The sequence below is a fragment of the Piliocolobus tephrosceles genome, chromosome 16 (assembly GCF_002776525.5).
Source record: "Piliocolobus tephrosceles isolate RC106 chromosome 16, ASM277652v3, whole genome shotgun sequence".
Taxonomy (NCBI): domain Eukaryota; kingdom Metazoa; phylum Chordata; class Mammalia; order Primates; family Cercopithecidae; genus Piliocolobus; species Piliocolobus tephrosceles.
In genome coordinates this window covers 51,370,775-51,391,868 of record NC_045449.1, presented here as the reverse complement: position 1 = coordinate 51,391,868, position 21,094 = coordinate 51,370,775, and the positions used below count along the sequence as shown (strand labels likewise).

General features: G+C 55.1%; 3 protein-coding genes across 5 annotated transcripts in view; 2 read left to right on the top strand and 1 right to left on the bottom strand.

Annotated features, from left to right (window-relative positions):
* The window catches only part of EZH1 (enhancer of zeste 1 polycomb repressive complex 2 subunit), a 53,112-nt gene extending 46,008 nt beyond the window's left edge, over positions 1-7,104 (top strand). The window contains exons 21-22 of one of the 3 annotated variants that reach the window (XR_002729973.3): positions 2,579-2,695; positions 6,742-7,104. Coding sequence is in view for 1 of the 3 variants with exons in the window: in XM_023204045.3 (XP_023059813.1) it covers positions 2,579-2,606 (28 nt within the window). In the remaining 2 variants the exon portion in view is untranslated. Of the gene's footprint in view, positions 1-2,578; positions 3,183-4,629; positions 4,889-6,741 lie in introns of those variants that run through there. The other 2 variants (XR_002729974.1, XM_023204045.3) reach the window with 2 other exon arrangements.
* Positions 6-17,561, bottom strand: CNTNAP1 (contactin associated protein 1). Its single transcript, XM_023204048.2, has 24 exons — positions 16,537-17,561; positions 15,512-15,613; positions 15,205-15,398; positions 14,299-14,446; positions 14,013-14,216; positions 13,300-13,484; positions 12,398-12,541; positions 11,464-11,725; positions 10,838-10,987; positions 10,402-10,573; positions 9,819-9,925; positions 9,238-9,357; positions 8,501-8,704; positions 8,146-8,302; positions 7,928-8,055; positions 7,444-7,629; positions 6,710-6,931; positions 6,213-6,452; positions 4,147-4,500; positions 3,870-3,997; positions 2,666-2,759; positions 2,232-2,477; positions 2,080-2,127; positions 6-1,353 (listed from the first exon to the last, which is right to left on the bottom strand). Exons 1-24 carry the CDS (start codon positions 16,601-16,603, stop codon positions 1,079-1,081), a joined length of 4,137 nt encoding a protein of 1,378 aa, XP_023059816.1. The 5' UTR covers positions 16,604-17,561; the 3' UTR covers positions 6-1,078.
* CCR10 (C-C motif chemokine receptor 10) lies at positions 17,557-20,010 on the top strand. Its single transcript, XM_023204047.2, has 2 exons — positions 17,557-17,600; positions 18,798-20,010. The coding sequence occupies exons 1-2, from the start codon at positions 17,577-17,579 to the stop codon at positions 19,860-19,862; spliced, it is 1,089 nt and encodes a 362-aa protein (XP_023059815.1). The 5' UTR covers positions 17,557-17,576; the 3' UTR covers positions 19,863-20,010.
* Positions 20,011-21,094: the final 1,084 nt, after the last annotated feature.

Here is a 21,094-nt window from a genome sequence, read left to right as displayed (position 1 = left end):
CAGACTGGGGCTCTGCCACTCTGCTTTATTGGAGCGGCTCCGTGTCTTGAGAGCACAGCAGGCTCAACCCTGCTTCAGAGTGGAGGCCGGACCAGGCTGGTGAGTGACCAGCAGGACTCATGAGACTTCCAACACAGGAGAGGCAAACTACAGACTGTGGGCACAGCACAGGACAGCACGGCCAATTGAGCTTTTCTTTTATATATAAACAAATACTTTAAAAATTCGAATAATATATATAGTTTCTCTAGAGAGAGACTTTGCAACAAAAAATACATATAAAGAATATGACCTCCTGGGTAAATGAAGCAGCATCTCTGAGCGGAGGAAAGAGGGCTCCTCATGCACTGGAGGGGGCAAAGCCTTTGGACAGGCACCAAGGCCGTTGCATATCCTGTAAAAGGGTGGAGGAGTAGAGGGCTGGCTAATCAGGGTATCTGCATTATTTTCTCTACGTTGCAGGTTTTTTATGGCTTTGGCTAAAGCAAGTGAAGCAGCGGAGGTACTAAGGTGCTAAACTGAGGCCTCTTGGTCTCTGTGTAAAAAACAAAAGGAGGGAGGCAGGGGACAGCCATCAAGCCCTCTCGAGCCCCCAGCTGAGTGGAAGCAGATGGAAGATCTTCTTCAGGGCAGGGGGGAGGCTGGGGGATAGGGTTTAGCAGCCTCCTCCCCCCATACCCTCTGCAGCCCTGCACTCCCACACATCTGTCCCTGCTGATAGTGTCTATTGGAAGGGAGGCAGTTAATCTCCCCTACACTGTTGTTAATCCCTGACAGCAGCTGGGACAGAGATGGCAGGAAGGACCTATGTCAACCCCACGAGACTTCTCCTTTGGGGCAAACAGCCAGGAGCCTGGGGAAACAGGGATGAGCAGGGCATTGGTTTAGGCAGTGAGGCTCGGCCACTCCCTTGGGTCCCATCTATAGCTCTGCCCACCAAACTTGGCGGGGGCATGGGGGTATCCTCTGGATGAGCAGAGCCAGCTAAGAGGAGCCAAATGTCCCTGATAGGGTGGGGGAGAGGCAGGACTCGGGGAATTTCAGAGGAGTTGGAATTGGTCCCAGAAGCCCTTCTGACTCATTCAGACCTGGACTCCTCCAGGATCTGGGGTAGGTTCTGATCCCGAGGGCCAGGGGCTGGGGCTGGGGCTGAGGCTGGAGCTTGGGTGGGAGCTGGTGTAGGGGTGGGCGCCTGGGCAGGGCCTGAAGTGGGTAGGGGAGGTTTGCTGCCAGGATGGTACTCGTGGGCAGCTTTGGGCTCGTTGGTATGGTAGGAGCCCTTGTAGCGATGATTTTGCAGATAGAAGAGCACCAACATTCCCACCAGCCCCAGCAGCAGAAAGGCCACCAAAACTGAAAGGAAGAAAAGGGACAATTCAGATCTTTGGGATTTCACCTATATACACACAGATGCACACACACGCGCATGCACGCACGCACCAATATTCCCACCGGCCCTAGCAGCAGAAAGGCCAACAAAACTGAAAGGAAGAAAAGGGACAATTCAGGACAGATCTTTGGGATCTCACCTGTATACACACACACACACACACATACTTTGGGATTTCATCTGTATACACACATACACACACTCTTTGGGATTTCACCTGTACACACACACACACACACACACACACACACACACTTACTTTTGGCCAAAAGCATAATGTATGACACTCAGCTAGCTGTTCGACCACACTAAGCTCATCTCAAGTGTCTGGCAGGTTTGAATTCCTGGCTTACCCCCTGCCACCTTCTGTTTCTAATATTCTCTTTCCACATCCCTGGTAGTTACCCCAATTTCTCATCTCTCTAGGTGTTACTGTATCCCCATTTTCCCATCCCTTAGCTATAGCCCCATTTTAATATTTTATTTAAAAATCTGTAGCATCCTCAAACATTTAAAAATCTCTGCCCAGTTATATGGCACCTTCAGAATAGCCTGTCTTATCATCCTTTGTGCCATGATGCATCTAGTGCCTTTGCCATCCTGCAGCCTTGGGGATCAGGGGCAGGGAAAGGATACTGACAGTCAGAGGGTAGTCTTGGGAGGTCAGCTTAGTGATCAGTGCTACTCACAGCCTAAAAGTATGGCAACCCATCCTTCATCATGGTAGTACGGGAAGTCTGGAGAGGAGAAAGCACCAGTTAGGAGATGCCTCCTCCATGTTAAGAATCATTTCCCTTTTCTGGCATCCCTCCCTTCCATCCTCTGTGTCCTGGGAATGTACCTGGGGGCAGATACCAGGGATCAAGTTCAGGTGGCACCTCTGAAACAAGACGTGGCATAGCTCCGCAATTAGATTCGGACAGTTCTCCCTGAACTCGAAGGGCTTCAGCTAGCTCAGCAGTCATGGGTCGAGGGGTTCGGAAGTGGGTCTTGAGGGGAGCCACGTTGTTGAATCGAACACCAGACAGGCAGCCCGAGAAACCTGGGGTGTTGTAGCGCTGGATCTCCGGGTCAATGACTCCTGTCTCTGAGGGAGAGGCAGGTCCAGAAAGAGGGACTTGGACCCAAAGGCCCTGCCACTCTTACTGTCCACAGGTTTCCCACTCATCTTTCCCACCGCCCTCACAGCCATTCCCAGGGCCTTCAGTTTCCTTGAGGATCCAGGAACATATCCCACAGCTCCTTGCCTAAAACGCGTCCGCACCTGCAGCTTACCCATCACACGCCCTAGATACAAGGCCTTGGGTGAGTCCAACTGGCTGTCCACCAACAGCGAGAACTTCTGCTCTGTCAGTGGGAAGTAGTCCACCTGAGGTGGGGAGTGGGAGGGTGATGAGGGAGCAGGGACTACAAGCAGATGCCTGTGGGCTGGACTGGAGCTGTGTGGACCCTGGGAATATACTTGGGGGCAGATACTGGAGATCTCTCATTCTGTCCAAACTGGTGGTGCCAGCTGGGTGAGTCCTAGCTCAATCTGAAGTGGGCAACTCCTGGGCCTAGATGTAGGATTTGGTATATATATATTTTTTTATTTTATTTATTAAATATTTTTGGGAAGACGACGTCTTGCTACGTTGCTCAGGTTGGTCTCAAACTCCTGGCCTCAAGCAGTCCTCCCACTTCAGCCTCCCAAAGTGTTGGGATTACAGGTGTGAGCCACTGCACCTGGCCTATATATTTTTTAAAAACCTGGTTTTGAGCCCCATCTTTGCAGCTTACCAGCGGTTTGACTTTTGGTAAACCACTTTACTTTCCTTTTTTTTTTTTTTGAGATGGAGTCTCACTCTGTCGCCTGGGCCTGGGGTGCAGTGGCACGATCTCAGCTCACTGCACCCTCCGCCTCCCAGGTTCAAGCAATTTTCCTGCCTCAGCCTCCTGAGTAGCTGAAACCACTTTACTTTCTGAGGCTATTTACTGATTTGTAAAACACTTAAATAAGAATGCCTACTGTCTGGCTGGGCGCGGTGGCTCATGCCTATAATCTCGGCACTTTGGGAGGCCGAGGCAGGTGGATCATCTAAGGTTGGGTGTTTGAGACCAGCCTAACCAACATGGAGAAACACTGTCTCTACTAAAAATACAAAATTAGCTGGGTGTGGTGGTGCATGCCTGTAATCTCAGCTGCTCAGGAGGCTGGGGCAGGAGAATCGCTTGAATCTGGGAGGCAGAGGTTGCAGTGAGCCGAGATCACACCATTGCACTCCAGCCTGGCCAACAAGAGCAAAACTCCATCTCAAAAAAAAAAAAAAGCCTATCGTCCTCTTGGAGCTATTGTGAGGGTTACATGAGGTGACACACATGAAAATCCTCTATACATTCAAATGCGATCTACCATGTTAAGTATTTGATGTTTTCCTGGATGCCACAACCGAGATCATGAGGTTATGATCTGAACTGGCTCACCTCTCTCTATGCATACCTGGATGAAGAGGTTCCGGTAAACACGGGTGATGTTGACACTGTGGGGCTGGCCATCGGTCACCGGGCGGGTGGTTAGCTGGTACACGTAGGGGCTGGTGCCCAGCTGATAGCGTAGCTGAAGGGTCCCTGTGGGGTGCAGAGAAGAAATTCAGGGTCTCAGCTCCCATGACCCCTATCTTCTAACAGCACATAGTCCTTGTATTTGTGAATCAATAGGAGAATTAGGGGCACCTGGGTGAAGCTGGAGTGGGGTGAGAGAGCCCCGGAGAGCTTACCATCATCCTTGATGAGCACAGCCATGTAGTCACGAACAAAGGAACTGACGTAGAGCAGGACAGCGGGGGCAGAGCTGGTGCTGAAGCTGAAGGAGACTTCCTCTCCCGTGACATTGTAGACAGGCCCACGGTAACCGGGCACAGGCCGACCAGGCCGGGGGTAGTCAGGCAGGCGGTACCCGGGGCCATGGTAGCCAGGCACATAGCCTGGAGTATCATAGCCCGGGATGTAGCCAGGCTCATAGCCTGGCACCGGCCGGCTCAGCATGTGGGAGAACTCCCTGGCTGCAGAGCGTAGCGCTGACTGTAGGTTGTAGCGCATCCAGGTGCCCGGCTCAAAGAAACCACCAATATCTGCAGGTAGAAGCAGGGAGGTCAGGGCCCTATACTGCTCACTCCCCAATTCAGAGGTTTTATGTCATTCATACACACATCCTGAGACTTCAGTTTCTGCCACCCTCACAACCCTCCATTTACTTTTAGGTTCCTTTGAGCCCCTCTGTCACAGAACAGACTCTTACAGCCATGGGAAACTTGAGATCATCTGATCCAACCCCTGCATTTTACAACTGGGGAAACAGGCTCAGAGATGAGGAGTGACTTGCTTAAAGATACACAGCAAGACCGGGCACAGTGGCTCACACCTATAATCCCAGCACTTTGGGAGGCCAAGGCAGGCGGATCATCTGAGGTCAGGAGTTCGAGAACAGCCTGGCCAACATGGCAAAAACCCATCTCTACTAAAAATACAAAACTTAGCTAGGTGTGGTAGTGCATGCCTGTAATCCCTGCTACTATAGGAAGGCCAAGGCAGGAGAATTGCTTGAACCCAGGGGGCAGAGGTTGCAGTGAGCCAAGATCGTGCCACTGCACGCCAGCCTGGGTGACAGAGTGAGACTCTGTCTAAAAAAAAAAAAAAAAAGACACACAGTAAGGGGACAGCCAAGATTAGAATGGGGATATCCTGACCCCATGTAGTATATGTGCCACTACTCACACTTCCAAAACAGCACCAGAAATCTGTTGGTCCTTAAATCTTGTATCTCCCTAGTCCCCCACACTCTTCCCACCAGTAACCCACCTGCCCATACATCCCATCTTGCTATGTGTGTAGAATCTTGCTGTGGGGAATGTCAAGGCTCACCTTAACCAAGAACCAGGTCATTGACGTGTTTTAGGAATGCAGCAATTATCAAATACATTTACAAGGGAGTTCGCCTGTGTTACCATGGTGATGGTGGGAAGGTGGGGAAGCAATTTGCCTTTTTTTTTTTTGTAGACACAGTCCTCGCTGCATCCGCCAGGCTGGAGTGCAGTGGCACGATCCTAGCTCACTGCAGCCTTGACCTAGGTGCAAGTGATCCTCCCACTTCAGCCTCCGGAGTAGCTAGGCCTAAGTGTGCACCACCATGCTCAGCTAATTAAGAAATTTTTTTTTTGGCTGGGTGCAGTGGCTCACACCTGTAGTCCCAGCACTTTGGGAGGCTGAGGCAGGTGGATCACAAGGTCAAGAGTTCGAGACCAGCCTGGCCAATGTGGTGAAAGCCCATCTCTACTGAAAATACAAAAATTAGCCATGCATAGTGGTGCACACCTGTAGTCCCAGCTACTCAGGAGGCTAAGGCAAAGGAATCGCTTGAACCAGGTGGAGGTTGCAGTGAGCCGGGATCACGCCACTGCACTCCAGCCTGGGTGACAGAGCGAGATTCCATCTCAGAAAAAAAAAAAAGAATTTTTTTTTTTTGTAGAGACAGGGTCTTACCACGTTGCTCAGGCTGGTCTCGAACTCCTAGCCTCAAGCAGTCCTCCCACCTTGGGCTCCCAAAGCATGCTTGGTGATTTTGATCTCTTTTTGCACCAGCTATCTGTACTATCCCTTCCTTGTCCATGCCTTTGGAGTCACCCATCATCTTCAACTGCCTGACTCCCCAAACTCAGAGCTCAGGAATCCAGGGACAACTCTAATTTTCCATGATGTGGGCTTTACATGCTATTTCCTTCCCTGCCCTCCCTACATCCCATTACACCCTATGGCTTCCTGTTGCCCTATAACCAGCAGCACTGACCATGGTTGCAGTATGGCCCATCAAAAGCCGTGAGGTCACAGTCACATGTGTAGTAGCTATAGCGCTCCACGCAGCGGCCTCCATGGAAACAGGGGAGCCGGGGGTGGGCACAGTGGCCTGTGCAGTTGGGTGAGGTTCCCTCAGAGGCATTGGCACGGCCCTCCAGGTTCAGAGTCACTCCATTCAGACGCATGGCCCTCAAGCAACCCACAAAGGGGCGTCTCTTAAGCTCTGCAGATCCTAGAAAGGGTAGGCAACGGGTCAAGAAGTGGAGGCAGAGCCAGAGACAGGAGTAAGTATTGTAGTTGGAAAGGGAGCCAAGGGGGCTGGAAGAATAGAATAGGATACAAAGGCCTGGAGGGACAAGTGAGACCCTGGCTTGCTCTGAAGCAGAGAGAACTGGCACCTAAGACAGAGGCTCCTGGAAACAAGGCGAGCGGCCTTGGAGGGTGGGAAGGTAAAGGAGGCTTCAGACTTTCCTCTGGGTTGCTGCTCACCCACATAGAGGGGCTGGTCATACTCCATCCAGATGTAGGTCTGCAGCGGCATAGGCCGCAGAACCCAGGGCCGGTGATCCACTCGAAGCCGGGCCTGCTTCACGTTGATTTCAGCCCGGACCAGGTGCCACTCGTCATCGTTGAACTCAAAGTCATCTGAGTGTACTGTGAGATTCTCATCCCCATTCCCCACATCAAAGGCGAAGACCACATCCCGGGATGCTGGACAGTGTCATGCAGGGTGGGGGAGAAAAGGACTCAGACCTACAAGACCCTTCATGGATTCCTTGTCCAATACAACCTCTTTACCTCACCTCTCTGGAGCTTCTTGAATATCCCTCCAATTTGTCTGTAGCTTATAATGAAACTTACCAACTGCTTAAAACCTCATACCCTTCGTCTCTCCCCACATCACAGATCCCTGAAGCCAGCTTCCCAGCCTCACCTCCCAGGCTAGAAGCATGGCTAATCAGCGGTGAGAGGGACTCGAAGGTCCAGCTTTCTTACGCACAAGGAAGGGACTTAAGGCCAGGAGAGGCCAAGTGAGTGCCTAGGGTCACCTGAGCAGCCATCAAGACCGAGTGAGGGCTAGAACCCAGGGTATCTCAACCCTTCCCATGCTGCCTGTCAAAAGGGCATCTGCCCTTGGCTCCAACCCCAGCCTGCACCTGCCCATGTCTCCCCAGACAGCACTTGCATCTACCCCGAGGCCCTCCCACAGTCTGCCTGCTCACTGTTGAGTTCCACCCGCACATAAGGTCGGCGCCACTGGCAGTAAGGGCCCCCCATATTCTCTAGGAAGACTCCCGAGGGAGCAGAGGTCCTGAAGTAGAAGGAGACATCCAGGCTGTGGTTGGCACGGATTGGGGGGAAGCGTAGTGCAGCCCCGGTGTGGAAGGAAATGGTGTTCCAGGAATTTCCTACAAAAGCAGATGGAGGAAGGTCTTGTCAGGGAGATTGGAGGGTGGAAGAGGAAGAGAACCTGGGGTTGGGGGCAGGGAAGGTCGGACAAAGGGGGAGAGTTTGAGGTGATAGAGGAGAGACTAAGGAGTGGAATGAAAGAGCAGCCAGGTGCATAGTGGCAATGAGATCACAGCAGGAGCTGGGGGTCGGGCACCCCAGCTAGAGACCCATGCAGCCTAGTGACTCATGCAGCCTAGCTTTTGGAAACTGGAGAGTCAGCTCCGGGAGGGCACACAAAAGGCAATTGCCACTCACGATCGCCATAACAGCGCAAAGGCCTCAGGAAGAACTGGGCCTCGGAAGTGGAGCGGTTCGTATCCCCTATCACCACCTGAGTGACAGGCAGATGGTCCACAAAGGTCAGCAGTCCCTTGTCAGTTCTCCTGTGGAGGCAGGTTGCCATGGCTCAGCCCCAGCCACTCAGCTCCCCCACCCGCCGGAGTCCTAAAAACCCTGTCTCTTTGCCCCCTCACCACTGGGGCTGGTCGGCATCACAGTTGCAGTACAAGGCAGGGTCCACACAGCTCCGGTCCAGACCACAGGCACAGCGCTGGATTCCAGGCTGGGAGCCTCCCCAGTAGAAGTGCTGCTCCTCATTTCGGCCAATCCAAAAGCTGTAGGGGTAGCCTCCTGGGGAAGAGGTGCAGGCAGCTTTCAGGCCCTGTCCCTCCGTTAGCCTCTGGGCTCCTCTCACCCTTCCAACCAGCCCAGACCCCTCCTTGAATCTTCCAACCCAAAGCCCCAGCTAGCTCTCTGGCTTCCTTCTCCCAGGCCCCCATTGGTGTCTCCTCCAGTTCCGCCACCTCCCTCCCTGACGCCAGCCCTAACCTGCAGTGTTGAGCAGCCGGGAATTGTAGCAGGAGAATTCGATCCACTGTTCACAATGCTGGGAAGCATTGGCAAGGGCACTGACTTCCTCCCAGGATGCATTCCAGTACTGGATAGCCCCCAGGAATGGCCGCTCCATGCTGGAACCTGTCACTCGAGTTGTCCACAGCCTGTCATGCCGCACAACTGTCCACGCTCGGTTCTCTGGGAGACAAGAGGGGACAGAGCTTTGGCTGGAGTTGGGCATTCTCCACCCATCTCCCTGCCCACCTCCACCACCGCTGCTGCAACTCAGAGCACTGAACGTGGCCAGCAGCTCCATTCCACCTCTGCCCTGGGCACTCTGCATTGTAGGCTGGAAATGAGATAGCTGGAATGGGTAAGGAAGCTGGGATTTCCTTTTTTTTTTTTTTTTTTTTTGAGACGGAGTCTCACTCTGTTGCCCAGGATGAAGTCCAGTGGTGCTATCTCAGCTCACTGCAACCTCCACCTCCCAGGTTCAAGTGATTCTCCTGCCTCAGCCTCCCGAGCAGCTTCCCAAAGTGCTGGGATTACAGGGTGAGCCACCGCACCTGGCCTGGGATTTACTTTTAAGGCTAGGTTACAAATTCCTTAGTATCCCCTTACCCTCTGTCCTCCTTTACCCCACCTGTTTAGTCTAACTGCCAACAGTGCCACCAACACCACTCTATCCTTCCCGGTTCCCTCGTCACCCACCACCCATCAGAGACACTTACCTCGGATATCACAGTACACTACAAATGGCTTCAGGGGGCCACTGCCATCAGGATCAATGGTGAAGTTTCCAGAAGTTTTCCCACTGAGCCGATAAGCCTCACAGGATTCCTTATACAAAGCTGGCAGATAGTAAGGTGAGACAAAGGCAGTTAGACAGTTACAGGGCTGGCTGGGTGCGGTGGCTCAGGTCTGTAATCCCAGCACTTTGGGAGGCCGAGGTGATGGATCACCTAAGGTCAGGAATTTGAGACCAGCCTGGCTAACATGGTGAAACCCCATCTCTACTAAAAATACAAAAATTAGCCAGGCGTGGTGGTGTGCACCTGTAGTCTCAGCTACTTGGGAGGCTGAGGTAGGAGAATCGCTTGAATGTGGGAGGCAGAGGTTTCAGTGAGCCCAGATGGCACCACTGCACTCCATCCTGGGCAACAGAGCGAGACTCTGTCTCAAAAAAGCCAAAAACAAAAAGAGAGAGGGCTGGAAGGGCCATCCTCACCATCTCTAGCAGCCTCATGATCCCCAGCAACCTTCTTCTGACCTCCCCCGTCCCTGACTCTCCCCCATACTGCATCTGGCTTACGTGTGTGGCAGGTCTCTCCCTTGTAGCCAGTGAGTTCGCAGTAGCAGATGAAGTCATCCCAAGACTGGTAGCAGCGTCCATCATGCTCACACATGTTAGGGCTGCACCTAGGGAAGGGGTCAGGACCAAGGGAAAGAGCCTTACTGGGAGCTGGAGAGTGGGGTCTGATCCTTGCAAGCTTCACTCCCAGCTTCTTGGAGCCCCAGAACCCAGTGAGACACAGCCTGCCTAGCCAGCCGGGTGTAAGCCCAGATGCAGGGGCACTAGGCAGTCCTCGGGGCTCAAGTACTACTGTTCCCCCTTCCTGAAAACAGCAAAACATGACTTATTCTACCCCCATTATCCCCCACCCCACACAAAAAACCCCTCTAGGACCAAAAACAGATGTGTCATTTCCATCCTGAGCGTGTATCACCTTAAGGGAGGAAATCGGAGGTAAAAGATCAAAGAAGAATCATCCCCAAGCAGGGGACTAAGGAGCAGAGACAAGGAAAAGGGAGATTATTGAGAAAGGCCATTCCTACTGGGAGACCAGGGAAGAGGGCTTTGGAGGGGTCACCTCTTGTTAGGGGCTTCTGGGTACCTATCAGTGATGCCACATGTATCAAAAAGGACCTCAGCATAGAATCCAAGCCGCCGGAACTCCACCAGAGTCAGGTTGACCAGCTGACCATCCACCTTGAGCAGCTCCATGCAGCCATGGAATGCCGTCTGGTTGGAGTGGCAGTCCCATCGACTGGCTGGCTTGGGACAACCTGGAGCAACCACCCCGTGAGACCCTCTCCAGGGGAGACCCCAAAGACCCTCCCCCAGGGAGATGCCAAGGGGGTGCCAGACATAAAGGAAGAAAGGGGACTAGACCCAAAGTGTAGATGGCAATGACCTTCCACTCCCCAAGGCCCCAGAGGGGAAAGAGGGCTTGCTCCCTCCAAAATTCTCCATATGGCCCCATCTGGATGGACTTAGATGGAGCCTTCCCACCCAGAAACAGAGGTCTGGTCAGGTTGGCCCTCACTTACCCCCAAAGAAATATGAGGTCCCTGTCCGGATCAGCAGTGGGTACGACACCCTGACCTCTGCCCCCTCCACATCATCAATGCTGATGACTGCGTGGTTTTCCTGTGCCACGAAATTCACCTCATGCCAAAAGCCGTCGTTCAGTCGGTAGCCTGGACAAGAATGGATGATAGTGTGGGTGGAGGCAAGCAGCAACTAGGCTAGAAGAATGTCCTGAGTGGGGAAGCAGCCCCACTGTGTCCCAGGAGCAGCCTATGTGCCCCTGTGATTACACTTCTCACACCCAGTGGAGATCTCTCTTAATGTCTCTTCATTATCCATGACCCAGCAACTGCCACAGAGTCTGAACAGTTATAAATAAGTAGCAATCTCCAGGGGCCCTCTGGAACTGGAGAATACCAGGACTCCCAGGCTTCCCCCTTCTCCAAGAATCCTTAGTCCCTCAGATCCGCCTCCTCACTGCCTCCAGCCACTCCCACCTTTTCCCAGTACCCTGGGGCCTCCTGCCCTGCCCCCTTCACTCCCTCTCCCCTCACCAGAATGTAAAGGCCTCAGTCTAGGCCTACAACTTTCTCGGGCTCCTCTACCCTTCTTTTCTCTGCTTGTGCCTCCCCCGAAACGCCCTCACCAGCAGCGAACTGAAGCTTCTTTCGGCCGCTCTGCGCGATGGACACGTTGACCTGCCCTTCGCTGAGTGTCAGCTCCACGTGGCCCAGCCCGTCCCCCAGACGAGAGAAAAGGAGAAGCCCGGTGAGGTCCCAGGTGCGGAAGCGAAATGAGACTGCCAGACGGCCGCGGCGTGGGAAACCGGGCACTTGAACGAAGTTGTGAGGGCCTCCGAAGTTGATAGGGTGCGGTACCGGGTCCAGGCAACGAAACGCCACCTTACCCTAGGGGCAAAAGTGAAGACGCATCAACACCCGTGAGCCGCCTCTGCCTCAGCTGGGAATTCGGTTTTCACACTGGTCTAAGACCCTGGTCACCGCCCTCCTTCGGTTTTGGCGGGGGTGAGATCTCCAACCAGGACATGACCCCTTCCCCTCCAAGCTCGTCCATCTGTGGAGGGGGCCCCAACCCAGTCGGCCCTCGGAACTCTGCTCGCTTGCTCTCGCTGATCTCCACCGTCAGCGACGCGACCGCTTCTCTCCTTCCAGTATCGAGAGGCAATTTCGAGCCACAGACCAGGCTCCTGCCAGCTTCCCGACAGAGCTCCAGAGTCGGAGAGGGGTGAGGGGGGCATATCAAAGAAACCATCGATTCAATCCCTACTCAGTCACTGTGCAGCTGCACGACCCCTGGTCAAGCCACTCACTGTCTCTGCGCCTTACGCTCCTCATCTGTGAACTAAGAAGGTGATTGGACCCGACCACGGCTTCTTAACTAACGGCCTGTGTGGCTCGTGCACCACAAGTGAGACCCGCTCTCCTCCCAACTTGAGTATTTGGCTGGGGACTGAGGGATCCTCGGCTTTTATCTGATGTTCAGTATCTCTTCCCGCTCCACCTCTTTGCTTTCCACGAGGCTTTGGTATCCTGTCCTCCCAGACCCCCCTGCCCACTGGCCTCGAAGGTGATCCGGGAATGGCGCCGCACAGCCAGGTCTGCGATGTTGACGCGATTGAAGATTACGTTTTCTATGCAGCCGCGGAAGTTATGCCGATAGGCTAGGTTCTTCCGCGCGGCGCCCACCAGACCGCCGATGAACATCTGCAGGAGGGGTGAGGCATGAGGCCTCTTAGGCACAGGAGCGCGCCTGCCTTTCTCGCGCATCCCCGCCTACGCTTTCCCAAACGCCAGGTGGGGCTTTGTAAAAGACTTGAAGCACACATTTCCCCAGCGTCGGTACTAAAGCCTGTAAGGCCTTTCAAGGCTCGAGTTCAAGCTCTGACTCCAACACAAATCGGCTGCACGCCCTTAGGCAAGTCAATTAGCCTGCCTGGGATTCTTATCTGCAGATGGGGTCAGGGTCTTTAACAACTCCACAAAGTTGTGGGAGGATCCAAGGGACAATTTTCCTACCTTGCCTAGTCCCCAAAATCTGGATTTCCAAACCCCATCTCATTAGTTCTGAAATGGTGCCTGGAAGTCTGCATGCTAACAGCAACAACACCCACAAAACAAACAAACAAACAAACAAACAAACAAAAAACAGGTCTTTTTCTGGTGAGAGGCAAGTTTGCCAAGGGCTGCTAGGATATTCAGGAATTGGAATAGGAGGTCTTTAAAAAAAAAATCTTTTTTTAAAATAGAGGTAGGATGTCACTGTGTTGCCCTGGTGGGTCTTGAACACCTGGCCTCAAGCAATCCTCCCACCTCAGCTTCCCAAAGTGCTGGGATTACAGGCATGAGCCACCACCCACAGCCTGAATGCGAGGTCTTACCTCTGAGAGAGAGGGAGACCGACCTGCACTCACTCATCCAGCATCCTGCCCCTACCACGAAATAGCACCTCCCTAGTCTCTCACCTCAGTGTCCAGGTTCAGCCTCTCGAAGTCTCCATTGAGAATAAAGCGCTGCACATAGCCGTCCAGGGTGAAATTTACGTCGCGGCCAAATCGGTCCACCCGCACGTAGTGCCAGTGCTGGTCATTGAGGACTCCGCCAGCACTCACGGTGGTGTGACCTGGTCTTGGCTGGATGGGACTGCTGCCTGAGGATGGGGCAAGACAGAGTAAGACCTCAAGCCAGGAGAACTCCATGGAGTCCAAGCTCCTAGGCAGAGCAGCAGCGTGTAACAAAGCCCAGGGCAACCAGGGAGAGTGGGCTAATAGATGAACAGCCATTGGCGAGTGTGTGACAAGGTAAGCCATTTAGCCTGGCTTCCTGTCTGTAAAAGTGGGAACACATGAGCTACTTCTATTTCATCGCGCGGGTGTTATGAAAAGCTAATGAGATACAAGTGTGTGTGTGTGTTTACAAGGAGGGAACTGAGGCTCGGAAGTGCCCCATCCGAGGTCACATCTCTGGGTAGTGGTAGAGCTGAGACTGGAATCCAGTTCTCACTCCGACTCCAGTGTTTTGCTAGCACCAAATACTACAAGAAAGGCGTAGTTTGGTCCAGGCCTTAGAGAAGTGGAAGACCAGGCGTGAGTGCGGCTGCGCGGAGGAGGTGCCACTAGGAGGGCGGTGAGAGAGCTTCAGGGGTTGACCCCTCATCGCACCCGGCCGCCGAGCTCACCCAGGCTCATGTGCAGCAGCAGGTGTGCCCCCTCCAGTTCGATCGTCACGTAGTCACCCTGGGCGCCCTCGGCGTGCAGCAGAAGCCCGTCCTTCTCCTCGGTCTTGAAGCTGAAGGCGAACACGTCCCACAGGCTTCGGCTGACCCCTCGTGGGAAGCGGTATGAGATGGCATCGTCGCCGTCGAAATAGAGTATGTCGGACTCTGCGCAAAGGACCGTAGGTGGGCCGGGGACTGGGGAGGCTGTCTGTCTCCCGGGCCCCCTCGGCGCTTTCTGCATGCTTACTGTATGGGCAGCCGTAGAGGCCGAGCCTCAAGCCGATCTTGCCGCGTGGGTTCCAGGCCAGGGGCACGATGCGGATGTAGCGCGCGGTGAAGTGGTAGTGCAGGTCATGGCGCACCACGGCAGACTCGTTCACGTTACCAAAGAAGGTCTGCGGAGGTGGGGGAGAGTAGTAACCACGTTCGACCCTCTGCTTCTTTTTTTATTTTATTTTTTGAGACAGAGTCTCCCTCTGTCGCCCAGGCTGGAGTGCAGTGGTGCGATCTCGGCTCACTGCAACCTCTGCCTCCCGGGTTCAAACAGTTCTCTGCCTCAGCCTCCCGAGTACCTAGGATTACAGGCGCCCACCACTACGCCCGGCTAAATTTTTTTTTTTCCCCGTAGAGAGGGGTTTCACCATGTTGGCCAGGCTGGTCTTGAACTCCTGACCTAGTGATCCAGGTCAGGCCTTGGCCTCCCAAAATGTCAGGATTACAGGCGTGAGCCACTGCACCCGGACCCCCTCTGTTTCTTTCTCCATAGCCTTCCAGCCCACAACTTTCACACCCAGCCAATCTCGACTTCTGGAAAGTAAATACTCTTTGGTCTCCCCTGCTAGGCGGCTTTGCCTGGTCAGTTTCCATAAAGTGTCCTCTCCCACCATCCTATTATTTCCTCAGACCTGAAATCAAATGTCACCTTAGGAAGCTCTCCCAGGTTTTACCCTAAAGTGTGTTAAACTCTGTGAACCGAGTGTTTCGCGCATGTCCTAAGTTGACAGCCCCTCTGGACAGAGTCCCTGGAGTGGAGTCACTGCCCCTCGTCCATGCCCTCACCACCGCCCCCTCCATTTTCCCAGAGGCTGGTGCCCCTCCAGAGCCTGGAGCAGAGGAAGCTCCCCAACTGTTACCGCCTTGGCGCCCAGAGTACCGAGTTGTGCCCTCGCTGGTAGAACGGTGTCCAGCTGTCCACTCGGTCGCCGTAGAGCAGCATGTAACGTGTGACCCAGTCCCAAGAATTAAAGGAGCCCTGTGTGGCCACGGCCCGGATCCGGTGCTTCTTCATTAAGTCTATCTGGAGCCAGGGATTCGGATCCCCAATCCGTGGTGACCACCCGCTTATGCCTATAGAACAGACAGGAGCTTTAACCGGCTATCCTTCTCCCCGAAGTCCTCTGGAGACCCCCACCCTGCCGCGGTGCGCTGCCAGTTCGCAGCTGATGTTCCGCGGAGCTCACCGTGCAGCCTGGCGAATCGCGGCGCCGTAAGGAGACTGTAGTAGGAGGAGGCGCCCAGGGAGCGTGCATAGAGGGGACCCACCAGCTCCTCGTCGCAGCCGTCTAGGGTAGGGAAACCGATATGTTAGCGCTGGCACCTCCCAGGCCCTTCCAAAGGCCGGCCCACTTAGCCACCGAAGCTTCCCCTTCTCGGCCCCCAGCCACCACCCCCAGAGGCACGCCCAGCCCTACCTTAAAGCCATCTATTCAATCCTGGCTGCAGCAACAGCTGCATGCTCAGAGGAGGCTGCCTTCTCCTTCTAGGGAAACCCCTAGGCTACACCTATAGGCCCAAGGCCAGACCCTCCCTAGCTAGCCCAATACCTGCCCTGGTTTAGTACTTCCCCAAACTCAATCCTAAACCTCAGCATCTTCCAGAACCTAAGTCAGCCCAAGACACCAATCCAGCTCCAACCCTAGCCTCAATCCCACTCGGCCCCCAAAACCTGCACCATCCCCAAATACAGGCCTTGTACCCAACCTCAGCCAGTCCTAGCACCATCACCAGCTCCATGTCCAGCCTTAGCACCAGTCAGGGGCACCAGCTCCTGCTTGGATCCCAGCCACAAAACCCAGCCCCAGCCACAAACCCCAGCCCTAGCCACAAACCCCACTCCTTGGCCAGCTCCAAAGTCCAGCCTCAAGCCCTGGAAAAACCTTAATCCTAGTCTCGGTCACCAGTATACACTTATCCCCCAACCCTAGCCTCAAACCCAGGCACCAGCTCCTGCTTGGATCCCATCCCCAAATCCCTGCCCGGCTGACTTCATCCTCGCCCCGGAGCCCAGCCCCAGCCCCCGGGCGCGCGCGGCAGCCTCAGAGCTGCAATGCGGAGCGCGGGGGAGAGGCAGGAAAAGATGAGAGCCAGCGGGCGCGCGCCGGCCGGGAAGGACCCGCGACCACCCAGCCGCAATGCGGTGCGGGGCCGCCCTGCGGGCTCTGGACTCCTGGGCCCAACCCCACCTGCCTCCAAGCCCAGCACTCACAGTAGCCCCAGCCCTCGGCTTCTGAGACCGCGGCGAGCAGGATGCAGAAGAGCCGGAGACGCATCATGCAGGGCTGACGGTCCCGGCAGCCGCCTCCCTGTGAACGGCTCCGGCTATGGCTCGAGTTCTGGCTTGGGCTCCAAGCTGTCCTCCTGGGGTTTGCAGCAGACGGCTGTCTCCTTCTTACCGACCCCTCCCTCCCTCTTTCCTTTAGCCCCCAAGCGCGCTCTCTCTCTCCTCTCTCTTCTCTCTTTTCTCTCTCTCTCTTTCTCTCGCTGTCGTTCCTGGTCCTCCGCTCTATCTTCTCCTTTCCACCCTCTCTCCTCTCACCTCCCCCCTTCCCCAGCCTCTGTCTCCTGGCACGCGCCGGTTTCCCGGACCCCGCGCAAGCGCGTGCCTCAGCCCTGCTGCGAAAGGGCGGGGGTAGAGAGCCTCTAGCCACCGGGAAAACCCCAAGTAACCCGAGGCTGCCCGGGACTAGGGCCACAGGGGTGAGGATAGGGAACCTAGGGCCAGAAGCATCCTGAAAATTTCAAGAAAAGGGAGGTGGGGGCGGGGGCGGGGTGCCTGGAAATGGAATGAAGGGTAAGTAAACATTTCTGAAGGCAAATTAAGCTCTAGGAGTGGTGCTGGGCACTGTGAATTTAGGATTTTTGCCTATTCCGCTTTGCAGATGAAAAACCTCCAGCTCAGAGAGGTCAAGAAACTGAGTCAATATCACACAGCAAATGATTATATTCCAAAGCCCATTCTTTCTTCACTGACAAAGACAGTAAATTATTTTTTCTTTCGTTTGTTCTTTTTCTTTCCTTCCTTTTCTTCCTTCCTTTCTTCCTTTCTTCTTTCTTTTTTTTTCATAAAATCCAGATCCTGCACAAGACAGTAAAGTCTTTTGGAGGAGGTGGAATGGGAAAGTGACCCCATAGACCCTAATCCCCACCTCCCTCTCGGGCCCCTCTCCCCGCCTCTTCCTTCCTGTCCCTCTGGTAGTTTAACTTCTACCCCCTGTGGCTATACCTCAGAAACCTGTGTAGCCAGAGATGGGAACGGAGGCCACAGAGCAGGTGGGAGTGGGGGCAGGGAGGGGGAGAAGGGTTACAGAGAGGGAGGAAACAGGGAAGGAATGGGATTCTCCACCTGGCAATAGGCCTCTGCCATCCTATGGCTCATTCGGGATTCTTGGCACTATCTCAGACTAGGGGTCCTCCAGATAAATGGGCTGGTGGTGTGAGGCTGGGGTTGTGGGACCGGGACTAGGGCTGACTGGAAAAGGCGGGTTGAACCTAGAGGTCCAGGGTCCCACCTGGGCCCTGAAAACCTGAGTCCCAACCCCGGAGACCCCCTTGGCATGAGTGGTTCAGTGTGCTGGTATTGGAGGTAGAGGGAAGGTGGGTAGGGAAGGGAAAGAAGACAAACAGAAACCCAGCCCAGACCGAGGTTGGAGTGCAGGGCTCAGGTCTGAGGAAAAGCCTGCATATGGGCATTATTCCAGAAGAGGGCGCTGCAAAGGGAACTGAAGCTCTAGGATTTATTAATAATACAACTCTGGGCTGGGTCCGGTAGCTCACGTCTGTAATCCCAGCAGTTTGGGAGGCCGAGGTGGGCGGATCACCTGAGGCCAGGAGTTCGAGACCAGCCTGGCCAACATGGTGAAACCCCATCTCTACTAAAAATACAAAAATTAGCTGGGCGTGGTGGTGGCCGTCTGTAGTGGGGCCTCTGTAGTCCCACCTACTCGGGAGGCTGAGGCAGGAGAATCACTTGAACCCGGGAGGCAGAGATTGCAGTGAACTGAGATTGTGCCACTGCACTCCAGCCTGGGCGACAGAGCAAGGCTCTGTCTCCAAAAATAATAATAATAAATAATAACAATAATACAAACTCTGTATTATGGTCTTTGGAGAACACAGGTTCTCCCCATCCATTATCTTCCGTGTTGCCATCTTCATAGCAAACCTTGAGAGGTGGGCTGGTCAGGATTTATAATCTCAACATTACATGTTAGGTAACCGAGGTCTAGAAAGAGCAAATGGCTTGCTCATGGTCACTCAGGAAGCTGGAAGCAGAGATAGGAGGAGTGCAAGAGAAGCCAAGGCCTGCTGAAGGTGTGCTAGGAAGAGTCTGGAGAAGAGCGTATGTCTCTCCGTGTACTGTTACATCTCACCACACAGGAGCTCTCAGCTTGGAAGGCATGTGTGGGCAGGGGAGTGGTGTGGTCAGATGTGTCTCATAAGATCCCGCCTCTCATTTGACCCTCCCAGGTCTCCTGGGGCCATTACTCTGGGGATGAAGAGGAGGCATACTCAGCTGAGCCGCTGCCAGAGCTTTGCTACAAGGCCGATGTCCAGGCCTTCAGCCGGGCCTTCCAACCTAGTGTCTCCCTGACGGTGGCTGCGTTGGGTCTGGCCGGCAATGGCCTGGTCCTGGCCACCCACCTGGCAGCCCGACGCGCAGCGCGCTCGCCCACCTCCGCCCACCTGCTCCAGCTGGCCCTGGCCGACCTCTTGCTGGCCCTGACTCTGCCCTTCGCGGCAGCAGGGGCTCTTCAGGGCTGGAGTCTGGGAAGTGCCACCTGCCGCACCATCTCTGGCCTCTACTCGGCCTCCTTCCACGCCGGCTTCCTCTTCCTGGCCTGTATCAGCGCGGACCGCTACGTGGCCATAGCGCGAGCGCTCCCAGCAGGGCCGCGGCCCTCCACTCCCGGCCGCGCACACTTGGTCTCCGTCATTGTGTGGCTGCTGTCGCTGCTCCTGGCGCTGCCTGCGCTCCTCTTCAGCCGGGACGGGCAGCGGGAAGGCCAACGACGCTGTCGCCTCATTTTCCCCGAGGGTCTCACGCAGACGGTGAAGGGGGCGAGCGCCGTGGCGCAGGTGGCCCTGGGCTTCGCGCTGCCTCTGGGCGTCATGGTAGCCTGCTACGCGCTCCTGGGCCGCACGCTGCTGGCCGCCAGGGGGCCCGAACGCCGGCGTGCGCTGCGCGTCGTGGTGGCTCTGGTGGCGGCCTTCGTGGTGCTGCAGCTGCCCTACAGCCTCGCCCTGCTGCTGGATACGGCCGATCTACTGGCTGCGCGCGAGCGGAGCTGCCCTGCCAGCAAACGCAAGGATGTCGCACTGCTGGTGACCAGCGGCTTGGCCCTCGCCCGCTGCAGCCTCAATCCCGTGCTCTACGCCTTCCTGGGTCTGCGCTTCCGCCAGGACCTGCGGAGGCTGCTACGGGGTGGGGGCTGCCCCTCAGGGCCTCATCGCCGCCGCGGCTGCCCCCGCCGGCCCCGCCTTTCTTCCTGCTCAGCTCCCACGGAGACCCACAGTTTCTCCTGGGACAACTAGAGCTGCGAATCTAGAGGAGGGGGCAGGCTGAGGGTCGTGGGAAAGGGGAGTAGGTGGGGGGACACTGAGAAAGAGACAGGGACCTAAAGGGACTACCTCTGTGCCTTGCCACATTAAATCAATAACATGGAAATTAGATGCAACCCAACAACTGTTACTATTTTTGAGTCACCGACTTGGAAGTGATTTGTGGCAGGGCAGAGCCGGTGGGTTAACATCCCGCCCCCGCCCGCCCCCCAACCCCAGCGCTTGGCTTTCTGAGTGGAAGACGCTGAGGGCCTCGGTGGGGGTGGGGGGCTGCTGAGTCTGCTAAAGCTCTAGCCACTGACACCCCCTCCACCGTCACCCGGCCTCAGCCAACAGAGGTGAGGTGGGAAAGCTGCCAGGCAAGGAGGGGCGCGGGTTCCTCTTGCAATACTGTAAAGCAGAGCTTTCTAACAACCAGAGCGCTCTCCAGTAATGGCTGCCTTAGCAAATACGGAGTTCCCGCTATTGGAATGTTCAGTCTGTCATAGACGCTGTGGGCCTTTGCGTGGTGTGGGGGGAGAGGGGAGAGGGGCAAGAGATTCCCGTTTGGGGTGGGCGTTTGGATTACATTACCACTTTACAATCCCTTCCTAGTGCCTATGATGGAAGGAAAATGAAAAAAACTAATTTTAAAAGTTGAGTTGAAGTTTTTTACCTTGAAGGAAAACCTAGGAGGGATTGCAATCTGCAAATTTCCAGAGTAGTTATCATGGGTGTGGTGGGGGTGAGGGATACTTGCTGTTCTACATCTTCTCTGGGGACTGGGTCAGAGGAAATGCACTGAGCTGGCCGGAAAGAGAGAGGTTGGATTTGGGAAAAAACTTCTCTGCAGGCAAGGGCCTGGGATCCAGACTGGGAAGATGGTTGTGGTATCTCTATTCCTAGGAAATCTCTCAGTACAGGCCACTCTCATCTGGAGAGAGGCCACGGCCGAGATGGCCTCTAGACACGCTCACATTGATTCCTGGTCTTTGTTTTACACAATCACAACGGGCAGGATGGTGTTCACGTGCGACAGTTCTCGCGGTTTAATATCGGTCAGCAAAGCTGTCCCCACCACTCCAGCCTGGAGTCTAGGGTCCAGAAGGGCGGGGCGTGGCGAGGAGGTCTCAAGGGAGGCCCTGGCCTGATGGCCCCGCCCTGCCCCGCCCCGCCCCGCCCATCCCAGCCCAGCTTGGCTAGCAGTCCTTCTCAGAGCCTCCCGC

Coding starts and splice junctions, on each gene's coding strand:
- CNTNAP1 (XM_023204048.2), bottom strand. CDS start 16,603: ATGATGCGTCTCCGGCTCTTCTGCATCCTGCTCGCCGCGGTCTCAGAA. Junction 6,453..6,709: donor TGACCAGCCCCTCTATGTGG/GTGAGCAGCAAC, acceptor TACCCTTTCTAG/GATCTGCAGAGCTTAAGAGA. Junction 2,478..2,665: donor GTATCTAGGGCGTGTGATGG/GTAAGCTGCAGG, acceptor CCTCTCCCTCAG/AGACAGGAGTCATTGACCCG.
- CCR10 (XM_023204047.2), top strand. CDS start 17,577: ATGGGAACGGAGGCCACAGAGCAG. Junction 17,601..18,797: donor GAACGGAGGCCACAGAGCAG/GTGGGAGTGGGG, acceptor TGACCCTCCCAG/GTCTCCTGGGGCCATTACTC.